Raw genomic sequence first — 11,687 nt, 5'->3', positions numbered from 1 at the left:
ACAGTAGTAAGAGATAGTGGACTGACAGAGGGCAGTTGGCTGTGAGATCAGACTACACAGGGGGTTTTTGTAGTCTGTTACCACGGAGAGACACAGTTCTCCATAGGGAACTTTTTACCGAAGACTTTTTGAAACCTGTTTAAGCTATTTGAAAAGTTGCTTTGTTTTATATTTAAAAAACAAATGTGGAATAAATGTCATGGTGGATCTTCCCATTGAGGTCACCTTTATTTTACATTACAGATAATAAATGTTACTATCCTGCAATTCACAAGGTCCTAGGGACGCAGCGAGTGATATATCAGCTGCTCTATAGAAGGCAGGTGTGTGTTGGGCTATCGTTATTGGGAGTGACAGGCCAGCTGCCCAATCAGTGGTAGGGGCATGGTGGGTTGTCAGCATTGTGGTGACACACCAGCCACTCCATTAGTCAGGCCTGCTGGGTTTTATCCAGGTGTCTCCCATTCTGAATGATTGCCTGGCTATTTAGTTAGCTGACAACAATGGATAGATCATTGCCAGTCGTTGCTTTAGCTCGGTCGTGTATGTACCTTGTTCTCTACATCTGTTATTCTGATGTTTTGCTGCCCGACCTTGGACCTTGCCTTTGACCATCCATTTGCCTAGCCCCTTTGTCTCAATCTACCTCTCTGGAATTCTTACCTCAGACTGTGAGCTGTTTACTCTTTTGTCTTGCCCCTCTGACCCTGGACCTCTTGACTCCCCTGGCTCATGGCTTGTCCACGAGAAGTGACGTTTACAAGCGTCACAAGAAACAACAAAAAAAAACCATTAAATACCAAATACGTAACTTTATTTACAATGCAGCTGCATGATAAAAAAAACTAGAGCTGACATTTAAAATACTAAAATATTCTGTACCACAAAATGTAAATATCTGTAAAAATAAGAGTTTAATTAAAAAAACAAAACGTCAAAGCGCTGAACACCTGTAAGTGGCAAACGCCGGTTTCAGGCATTGTAAGTCCTTTGCAGCCATAGGAAAGAGATTTATAGGTTTATTCTTCATGGAACTTTCATCTGAGAAAAAAATAAGAAAAAAGACTTGGATGTGATGACCTGCACTCGACACGTGGGACACGTCTGCTTCTTGCACAGCCATTTTTCTATACACTGTGGAGGAGAAACAGTTCAGGAAACATCATAATACATTGTGAAGAGTAATTTTGGTCAGTGTTACTGAGAACCTAACCAATGTTCACGGTAGGATAGCAGTAGTAAGATGTCTGCCTCCAGGATATGAATACTGGAGGATTGTTTATATGGACTACATCTTATGTAGCTTTTGCCACACGCAGTGTGACTGATATATCTATGCTCTCTGCAACCAGGCAACCCCCACATGTACTTATGCTGGCTAACAGATGTAAATCATTCAGCTGCGGCAAGAAAAACTAAATCTCCGAGCACTAAAAAATACTCGGAGGCCACCCGAGCGTGCTCGGGAAATCTCGAGTACCAAGTACCGTATATTCGCTCATCACTACTCACTAGCAATATTCTGCCTGTCTGACTTGTGTCATCTCAGCTCACTTGCTCCCATACATTTTTCTTTTTTTAATATTAGACAACTGTGATCTCAAGTCAGACCACCAGTCCAGTACATACTGGTGTAGACAGGAAGTCAGTTTCTGACTTCCTATTAATTACAGGATGACAGCATTATCTATGAAATCACTCCTGGCAACTCAAAGACCCTTTCCCACTCCGCCTAGCCCCATGCTCTCTATGTCCCTCCATGAAGCTGAATATATCTTCTGACTTAAAGGGGTTTTCCACTAATATGATATTGATTACCTAAATTTAGGACAATAATATTAGACGGGGGCAATTTTAAGTGGGGGGCAGATACCCGGAAACCCTACTGAACAGCCGTTGCCAACTCCAGCAGAGGCTGCTAAACTGTGTGATGGAGCTGCGGTGGTCCTCTTCGTACAGTCTTTACATATGGTTACTGCCAGAACTGACCGGTGGGGGTGTTCCACCATTATTCCTGAAGTATAGGTCATCAATGTTATAATAGTGGAAAATCCTTTTATATAAGTGAGCATCTTATTTTCATTACCTAATGCAAAATTGGGTCATTAGTTAGATACTAGTGCATGAAATGATAAAATAACAAGTATTACAGTGCAGAGTTAGATGACCGTATTTGTTCTCCGTAACATAAATCTAAGAAAATGATCTGCATAGTGGTTAGGAAATCTATAAAGTTGACCATTTTCGTACCTCCTTATGGAATCTATGGGAGCAATGCAGTTCCCAGATGCTGTCAGTATGAAGGTCGTCCTGGCAAATGACACAGGGGTCCTCATCTTCATCCTTCAGAGGAAAACAAATCATTATCATTATAATTACTATGCCCATCCTGCATCTGCTTTACAAGGTCATGGACACACGAATCAGAGATGACACGCCACGGCCTGAGGTTACAATAGTTGGGTCCTGGATGGCAGCCCAGTTCTAAATTAGTGTTGGCGAGTTTGAATAAATTAACCTTTTAATTAAGGATACTGGGAGACCCATTTATTCTCCTAAGGGTGGGATGAATTTTAAATAATTTTTACTATTTTTGATGTTTGTTCTCGGGCCTCATCACTTTAATAAACCCATGTGGCATTATGTAGGATGTCCAAATTAATAGGAGATGAAAGGTTTGAGCCATAGCAGTTGTCTAGGGAAGGAACAGTGGGTCCTATGTGTTATCCGCCAGGGACAGTTACCCGCTCTGCACACCCTATGGCTACACCTTGTCTTCCTCTTTACATAAGGGACACAATGGTGACCAAGATAAGACAAGCAATAGAAGACGACCGGAGTGGTATGTGGATATGGATAATTTTACTGAGTGAGGAATATAAAAGGGATTTGATAAGTCCTGGTTTATGATGGCTCAGTGTGTCCATGACCTGAACTTCCCGTGTCTAAAAATCATTTTATACTTCCTTCTTTCTGATATCTAAAAGAAGAAAGTGTGGAAAAAAAGGATAGCTTAATTTGTCTTAAAGCACCACTCCAGTGGGTTTTTTGTTATTTCAGCACTGGAGTGGTGCTGCTAATCTATGTTATGTGAGCCTAGTCTTATACTCACCAGCTACAATCTTCAACAACAGCTCAAGACCTACCGGTGCGATGCCAGTAACAGCTGAAGATAGCAGATGGTAAGTATGACTGGGGGCAGGGAACTTAGATTAGTAGCACCACTCCAGTGTTGCAATAAAGAACCCCCTGGTGCTTTAAAGTGTATACAAAATCTAGTAAAAATGTGTATATTTTGTAGGTCCCTAAACTCCCTATAGGTGGATAGGGTTCCAGGTCCTGACATATTCATCTGCTCAGAAGTGCGCTGTTCAGGAGGCAGAACACAGGTCGTGCCTGTGCACCTCTGCACTCCTGAGCTGTCTTTGGAGCAATCGGTGGGGGTGCCAGGACCTGACCCCCCCCCCCCCCACACACACACACACACACATCTACAGGGAATTTAAGAAACTACAAAATGTTTTTTTTTTAAATTACTAAAGTTTAGTTCCACTGTAACAGAAAGCTGGTTTGATGCAGTGATGACAAGTGTGTGAGGGTCTGAGTCCTATAAACCTACATCAATAGTGTGCAAGTGCAAGAGAATCGGTGCACGCTGCTTTGCTTGTGCTCTGCTCCTTGGTTTGAGTAATTGAAACTGCTAAGCAGAGTCTACAGTGTTTTTTAAAAAAAACAAGGTTCCAAAATTAATTTATTCTTTCCAGTTGTAGTCTTTCATATGGTAGTCTATCTGGAATATAGATTTTTTTTTTGCGTACTACTTGCTAACAACTGATAAGTATACCATGCTCAGATTTCTACAGCACCCGAAGCCCTGGCGAGAGCATATGCACCAATATTGTCCCACTGCCTTTACCTTCATTGCTGGTTGGCATGACCCTATGTAGGAATACCCTCCCTGAGGACTGAGGCATCAGCACATCAATAATCCTTACATGGTTGGGAGAGTTCTCTGCATTTGTCACCTATAGACAAGTCCTACATTCCACGCCTGAGAGTGTATAGTGCAGTTTGCCAGGGCGTAAAGGAGACAAATGTAAAGTCTCCCCTTCTGCCTGATGAGCTGCTAGATGTAAGCAGTGGGCGTATTTTGATAAAGCTGATTGTTAGAAAAAGGCAAACAAAAGCATGCAAACATAAAACAGTTAGTGATTCACATAGAAAACAACAAGACGTTACAGAGGACTTAAGGTACCGTTACACTAAACGACTTACCAACGATCATGACCAGCGATACGACCTGGCCGTGATCGTTGGTAAGTCGTTGTGTGGTCGCTGGGGAGCTGTCACACAGACAGCTCTCTCCAGTGACCAACGATCAGGGGAACGACTTCGGCATCGTTGAAACTGTCTTCAACTATGCCGAAGTCCCCCTGCAGCACCCGGGTAACCAGGGTAAACATCGGGTTACTAAGTGCAGGGCCGCGCTTAGTAACCCGATATTTACCCTGGTTACCATTGTAAAAGTAAAAAAAAAAAAAAAACACTACATACTCACCTTCTGATGTCTGTCACGTCCCCCTCCGTCAGCTTCCCGCACTGACTGTGTCAGCGCCGGCCGTAAAGCAGAGCACAGCGGTGACCTGATCGTTGGTCGCTGTCACACATAACGAGATCGTTAGCGGGATCGTTGCTACGTCACAAAAAAGCGTGACGTTGCAACGATATCGTTAACGAAATCGTTATGTGTGAAGGTACCTTTAGACTTCAACAAGAATGCTAAGTGTGGTCATCCCAGCATTGGACAGGAAGCTGTCATTCTGTTTAGGTTCTAAAAGGAACCCGTCATGTTGTACATGAAGTTCGATCTGTGGACACCACGGTGTAGAGAAGGAGAAGCTGTAGAATAATATACATTTGTTTGGAAAAAGTTTCAGTAAGACTTGCATTTTGTTCATTGAAATCCCTGGGGTTTGTGTAAGAGTCCAGTGGGCGGTCCTATTTAGTGATTGACAGCTATCTCTGCATACAGAGAAGACTGCGCCTCACTGAGTAGAACCGCCCCCTGGACTCATATACATACAGCAACAGAGATTTCAATCAATAAAGCACAAATTTTACCCTAAGGCTATGTTCCCACCATGAGTTTTTGGTGAGTTTTTGACTCTGGGTATTTTTGCTGCATTAAAAATGCAGCGTCTTACAGTTCCAGCAAAGTGGATGGGATTTATAGTGATCTCCTGCCCACTGCGCTTCTTTGTAATGCAGCTTAAACTGACCTGCGGTTTGTGCTTTAAATCCAAAACATGGCAATTTCCCTTGCGGATACGCTGAGTTTTCTGTGTGGAATTTCCCCATAGACTTGTATTAGGTGCAAAAACACACATGCATTTTAATGTCCGCCGCGGAAAAGCATCAAAAACACATGTAATCTGCACCTAAGACAAATACCAGGAAGTATCAAAAACAAAGCAGCTTTATTTAAAGCATGACACAGCAACAAAAGACGAAAATAGCAGCATCAAAACCACAATATAAAGGCATGTAAAAAAAAACGCACACAAAAATTAAGAAAAAAAACGCAAGCAACCTAATTTAAACAATTCTGCAACATCAAAAGCTCATTGTGGGAATGTAGCCTAAGTTTCCCTACAAAAACAACAATCTGACCGGCTCCTCCTGCTTTATACCATCCCGCCTGCAGATCAGATGCCATTTTCAACGAGACTGGTTCCCTTTACAGGCATTACATGAAATGCAAGTACAAATCTGCTATTTCCTATTCCTACTCATGATTGCAGAACCAGCCCCATTAATTAATAAGGTAATGCACACCATATCTCCTACATCCCATTAATACCTCAGGGACCTCTAGGTATTAAACCTTTAATAGGTATTTATCTGTTCACTCCTCTACCTACGTCTCTGCTACTTCCGTCTATCCGCTCATAATACTAATGTTCCCGTGACTAGAAGGTATACAAAGCGAGCTTTAGGAATAAACGTTCGTTCTGAAATCCGAGTGTTGGTTAATGGGAACCTGTCACCAAAAAATCCCCCACTATTAACCTACAGATATGGGGTTAATCTGCAGGTTAATAGTGTTATTATGCTGCCTGGCACCCGCACTTAGCCGAACACTGCGGGGAGAAACTTACGTTTATTTCCCCAGCCCTGCAGCATTCAGTTTCAGTCACGGTGGCACTGGTTCAGTCACCGCTCTGAGTATAATGTGCACTCAGCCTCTACCGGGATCCAAGGGGTAATGTTTCTCCTTGTGGAGAGTGACATGTCAAGCCTGACATGCCGAGGTGAGGAGACTTTTAAGCTGCAATGGTACTCTGGTAAATGTACAAATTGTCTGTTCAGAGAAGGGGAGGACTAGAACTCTAGTGCCCCCTATAGGAAGTAGCAATCCTAAAAGATAATATCAGCTCGGCATGTCAGGCTTGGCAGGTCACTCTCTGCAAGGAGAAACGTTACCCCCTGGATCCTGGTCAGACACCTGTCCCAGAGCCAAACCAGAGCTCACACTTTGCACTGATGAGGGGCAGCACCCCGAAACAGTGTCTGCAAATGGAGATTCTGGTTTTAGCTTTTATCCTAAATCATGTAGCAAGGCTCGTTGGAAGGTCGATATTGACTTTTAGGATGGCTACTTCCTAACATTAGAGTTCTGGTCCTCCTCCTCTCTGCAGACACACTCGGCCTCTACTGCACACTTCCTCCGAGTTGTGTCAGCTCATGGGAATGAATTGCTCACATGAGTAAACTGCTCCCTGTAGACCAGATAATGAGAAACACAACTACCTTATTTATCCGATCAGTAAATTGCTTTTTCCTGTCCATAGTAACATGGTTATGAAGGTTGGAGAAAGGCTTAAGTTTCATACATGCCTGGAAGAACTTCGGGAATTTCCTATTGTAAATTATGACTATTACATATATAAGGGGACCCATGGTGGATGCATTCTTACACTTGGCAGACATTAAATGTAATCATATGTTCCCAACAGAACAATGCATTGGGATTTTACAACTGGTGCTCCAAAGCTATAGTAGGATTAAAGTTATACTTAAGACTTAAATATATCAATGATCCTCTTATATGTAGCAAAATAAAGAGTTACAAGGACACTAATCTCTCAGGGATTTATATAGCTTATACTGCTATAAAGTCATCATGTCATATAAACATCTCTGATAAGCCCCAATCCATTGAATCTCTAAAACTCCGATAACACACATAAACAGCAGCACAAATAGTATTTACCCCCTCCTTATAGTATCTACTGTATGCGAATCTGTCATGATGACACTGAATTATATCAGCAATTTTATGATGGCGTCATATAATTTATCTGTATTGTGCATCTGGGATCCCACATGCAGACCTTTTGCCAGAATTACCCCAGGTTAGAAACAAAAGACGTGTACAAATGTGTGGTGACATAGCACAGTACGTCAAACAACAACAACAACATCATGCATAGAATACAGTATGTCATACAAACATAGAAACACAAAAGTGGATAATAACATAAGGTAAAGATACATAATCCTGCCCACTGCGAGCTCACAATCTGCTCATATACACGGAAGGAAAACACATGGTAACATCAGCTGGGAGTGCGGAACACGTCCAGAAACCTGGAGCTGAAGGTGCATCAGGTGCAAATCCGTGCCATCAGGATTCTCCCGGGAGAGATGAAGATAACAGGAGGTGAGATGATTTCAATTAATTAAAATGCTTGTTAGTCATTAGGACTCTGCAATATATCATGCAAATAAGTATAGACAGATGTAATAAATACGAGAAAGCCACACAACTTATAGCAACACTTTGCAAAAGAAATGTTCCAATTATCTACAATAACTTTATAATAGATAGAATGGTAGATAGATAGAAGCATGGATAGATAGATAGATAGATAGATAGATAGATAGATAGATAGATAGATAGATAGAAGCATGGTAGATAGATAGAGAGATAGATGATAGATAGATAGATAGATAGATAGATAGATAGATAGATAATAGATGGATAGACAGACAGATAGATACAGTAGATAGATAGATATGAAATAGATATAAAAATGTGAGGGCAGGACTTTATTTGTCCAAAGGCAACAATTTGGAGTGCTGCCTTGTTTAATTTTTTTTTAAAAAACTTTATATTATGAAACCAGAATCTGGAGGTTTGCTTTCACTAATAATAGAAAAGTAAGAAAAAAAAAAAGAAACAGCACAATCCACTGACATGGTTCTATAAAGTCCTCCCGGGAAATTAGCCAGGTAAAATCCATCCAGAAGGGCCTGTCTGGTCATGGGCTGCCTTGTCTGCTGTGTTGTTAACAGAATCTGTGTTCTCAAGATATCCATACTGTTAAGAGTTGTGATGGATCACAAAGTCGCCGACTCCATCACTTACCCCAGCAGGCCACGGATATCATTAGAAATATTGGTCTTGTAGTAAATCTTCCTTTCCTCCATCCAGGGTAATATTAGTAATATATCCCATCTGGTTCATGGGGACGGGGACAACATGGGCCTGTGTGATTTCAAATGCCAGGACTGAATTTCAGCCCCAGTCAGTACCTGCCTCCAACTATACGAAGCAAGAGTAAAGAAAACACTTCAAGGATAGTCTTTAAAGAGAATCTGTCACCCCTAGATGATTTTGATCTATTACTATGGGCATATGAATGGTTAAACCAGTCTTAGGCCTCTTTCACACTTGCGTCAGTACGGGTCCGTCACTATGCGTCGGGCCGACGTACCAACACACGTTGTGAAATTTGTGCACGACATGGGCAGCGGATGCAGTTTTTCAACGCATCCGCTGCCCATTCTAAAGTCTGGGGAGGAGAGGGCGGAGTTTTGGCCTCGCATGCGCGGTAGAAAATGTCGGACGCGACGGACAAAAAAAGTTCACTTGAACGTTTTTTCGTGCCGACGGTCCGCCAAATACACGACGGATCCGTTGCACGACGGACACGACGTGTGGCCACCCGTCGCTAATGCAAGTCTATGGGCAAAAAACGCATCCTGTGAGCACATTTGCAGGATCCGTTTTTTGACCAAAACGACGGATTGGGACAGATTAAAAAAACGCTAGTGTGAAGGTAGCCTTACCTGTGTGCCTCATAGCTGCGGTGTAGATCTTGTGAAATGCAGTTATAATGTTTTATGTTAATGATTTTTTTCCAGTCTCCAGGGCATGCAATGCGTGAGAGAAATCACAATCTCCTGACTTCATTATAATGGTACCCACCTCAAATCAGTGTCACAATCACCTGTTCAGCACTGTAATCCCGCGCATGCGCTATGCACATGTGCGGTTCCTCTAACCTCGTCCGCCCTCCTGTGGGCAGTGTCTGCATTGATCTTCTGTGCAGGCGCGGTGAGCCTGCACAGTAGCAGAGACTCGCCGGCACAGAAGGAAGTCTGAGAGGTGAAGTCATGTATCTAAACACCCATTCACACGGAGTCGATCTTTGACCATTCTTGAACTTCCAATCCGCTATGTACAAGTGGATTAGCGCTAGTTTATGGTCAGTTCACGCTGAGCCAAGACTCTACGACTGTCCTGTCCCCTGTAGGCAGCATTAGCAATATAGCTTAAAAGGATATACAATGTATATCTAAGTATTCGCGCTGATACAACCCTCAAAAGATAGAATCAAAATGTGACAGTCCGTGAAATGCAATTAAGATTAGTCAAACCGTCACTAAAATAGCCGCTTTGGTAGTACACACGCTAATTGGAGTAGCTCCCCCAGAATTAGCATAGAAGTTCCTGCTGGTGCTGTAACATAAAACACTTAAAGTTGGTGAAAATCTTACCCGAATAGGGAGTCCGTATAAGTGAAGGGATACTTTGCTGGAAAAAATGTGATCCAAAAGTTCGGCTAGCAAGCGATAGCTGTCCCGGCCGGTGGCAGCATATCGCTCCTCTGAGTCCCACATGTAGCGGCGTTTCAAGCAGGCAGGCTCCCCGCCTCGTGCGCACAGTGAGACCGACGCTGGAGTAGGACCTGCGAGTGAGCAATGTGACCGCGCACGTGACCAGAGGCTGAATACGGATGGCGGTAGGGACCAAACAACCGACGCGTTTCGGAGACGTCTGTCTCCTTCCTCAGGGATGGCCCCTACCCCCTAGTGGCAGTCCTTATATCCGCCATCAGCATAAACGATCACTGGAAGCCAAACAATTCGATACCACTATTCAGTCCTCTAGGAATAATAGTGTCCAGAACAAAAATCCATCTTGTCTCCGCTCTTGACAAGGTTTTAATAAAATGTCCTCCTCTCCAGTGTGGATCTATTTTCTCAATACTCACAATCTCCATATGTTGTGTTGCTCCATTATGATATTCAATATCAGGGGTCGAGTAAGAATCAGCGAGCATATTCGAAATATCAAGAAAAACTTCCTAGGTCATCCCCTGTCAAAACACTTAATTGAATATCATAATGGAGCAACACAACATATGGAGATTGTGGGTATTGAGAAAATAGATCCACACTGGAGAGGAGGAAATTTTATTAAAACCTTGTCAAGAGCGGAGACAAGATGGATTTTTGTTCTGGACACTATTATTCCTAGAGGACTGAATAGTGGTATCGAATTGTTTGGCTTCCAGTGATCGTTTATGCTGATGGCGGATATAAGGACTGCCACTAGGGGGTAGGGGCCATCCCTGAGGAAGGAGACAGACGTCTCCGAAACGCGTCGGTTGTTTGGTCCCTACCGCCATCCGTATTCAGCCTCTGGTCACGTGCGTGGTCACGTTGTTCACTCGCAGGTCCTACTCCAGCGTCGGTCTCACTGCGCGCACGAGGCGGGGAGCCTGCCTGCTTGAAACGCCGCTACACGTGGGACTCAGAGGAGCGATATGCTGCCACCGGCCGGGACAGCTATCGCTTGCTAGCCGAACTTTTGGATCACATTTTTTCCAGCAAAGTATCCCTTCACTTATACGGACTCCCTATTCGGGTAAGATGTTCACCAACTTTAAGTGTTTTATGTTACAGCACCAGCAGGAACTTCTATGCTAATTCTGGGGGAGCTACTCCAATTAGCGTGTGTACTACCAAAGCGGCTATTTTAGTGACGGTTTGACTAATCTTAATTGCATTTCACGGACTGTCACATTTTGATTCTAACTTTTGAGGGTTGTATCAGCGCGAATACTTAGATATACATTGTATATCGTTTTAAGCTATTTTCTGTTAAATACAATCTGAAAGTGGTGATTGTTGTATCTCGCAGCAGTAATATCAACCCGGTAATACTTGGCGCCACTCAGCATTTTTTAATAGCATTAGCAATATATTAATAACCTGCATGAATGTACAAATGCTTCTCACTAAAATTACAATATCATCAAAATGTCAATTTATTTCAGTTCTTCAATACAAAAAGTGAAACTCATATAGACGAGCTGAAGGCTGCTATCAAAGCAACCTGGGCTTCCATAACACCTCAGCAGTGCCACAGGCTGATCGCCTCCATGAAACGCCGCATTGATGCAGTAATTGATGTAAAAGGAGCCCGACCAAGTATTGAGTGTATTTACTGAACATACATTTCAGTAGGCCAACATTTCGGATTTTAAAATCATTTTTTAAGCTGGTGTTATAAAGTATTCTAATTTACTGAGATAATGACTTTTGGGTTTTCA

The 11,687-nt window shown here is 42.8% G+C and overlaps 1 protein-coding gene across 1 annotated transcript in view; it reads right to left on the bottom strand.

Annotated features, from left to right (window-relative positions):
- Positions 1–622: 622 nt before the first annotated feature.
- The window catches only part of LNP1 (leukemia NUP98 fusion partner 1), a 50,581-nt gene continuing 39,516 nt past the window's right edge, over positions 623–11,687 (bottom strand). Inside the window, exons 4-5 of the mRNA XM_077294153.1 lie at positions 2,251–2,343; positions 623–1,134 (exon numbers count right to left, since the gene is read on the bottom strand). Of these exons, the coding sequence (XP_077150268.1) occupies positions 1,027–1,134; positions 2,251–2,343 (201 nt within the window). The 3' untranslated portion in view covers positions 623–1,026. The remainder of the gene's footprint in view (positions 1,135–2,250; positions 2,344–11,687) is intronic.

Source organism: Ranitomeya variabilis, chromosome 3 (genome assembly GCF_051348905.1).
Source record: "Ranitomeya variabilis isolate aRanVar5 chromosome 3, aRanVar5.hap1, whole genome shotgun sequence".
NCBI classification, from domain to species: Eukaryota; Metazoa; Chordata; class Amphibia; order Anura; family Dendrobatidae; genus Ranitomeya; species Ranitomeya variabilis.
This window is presented reverse-complemented; position numbering and strand designations above follow the sequence as displayed.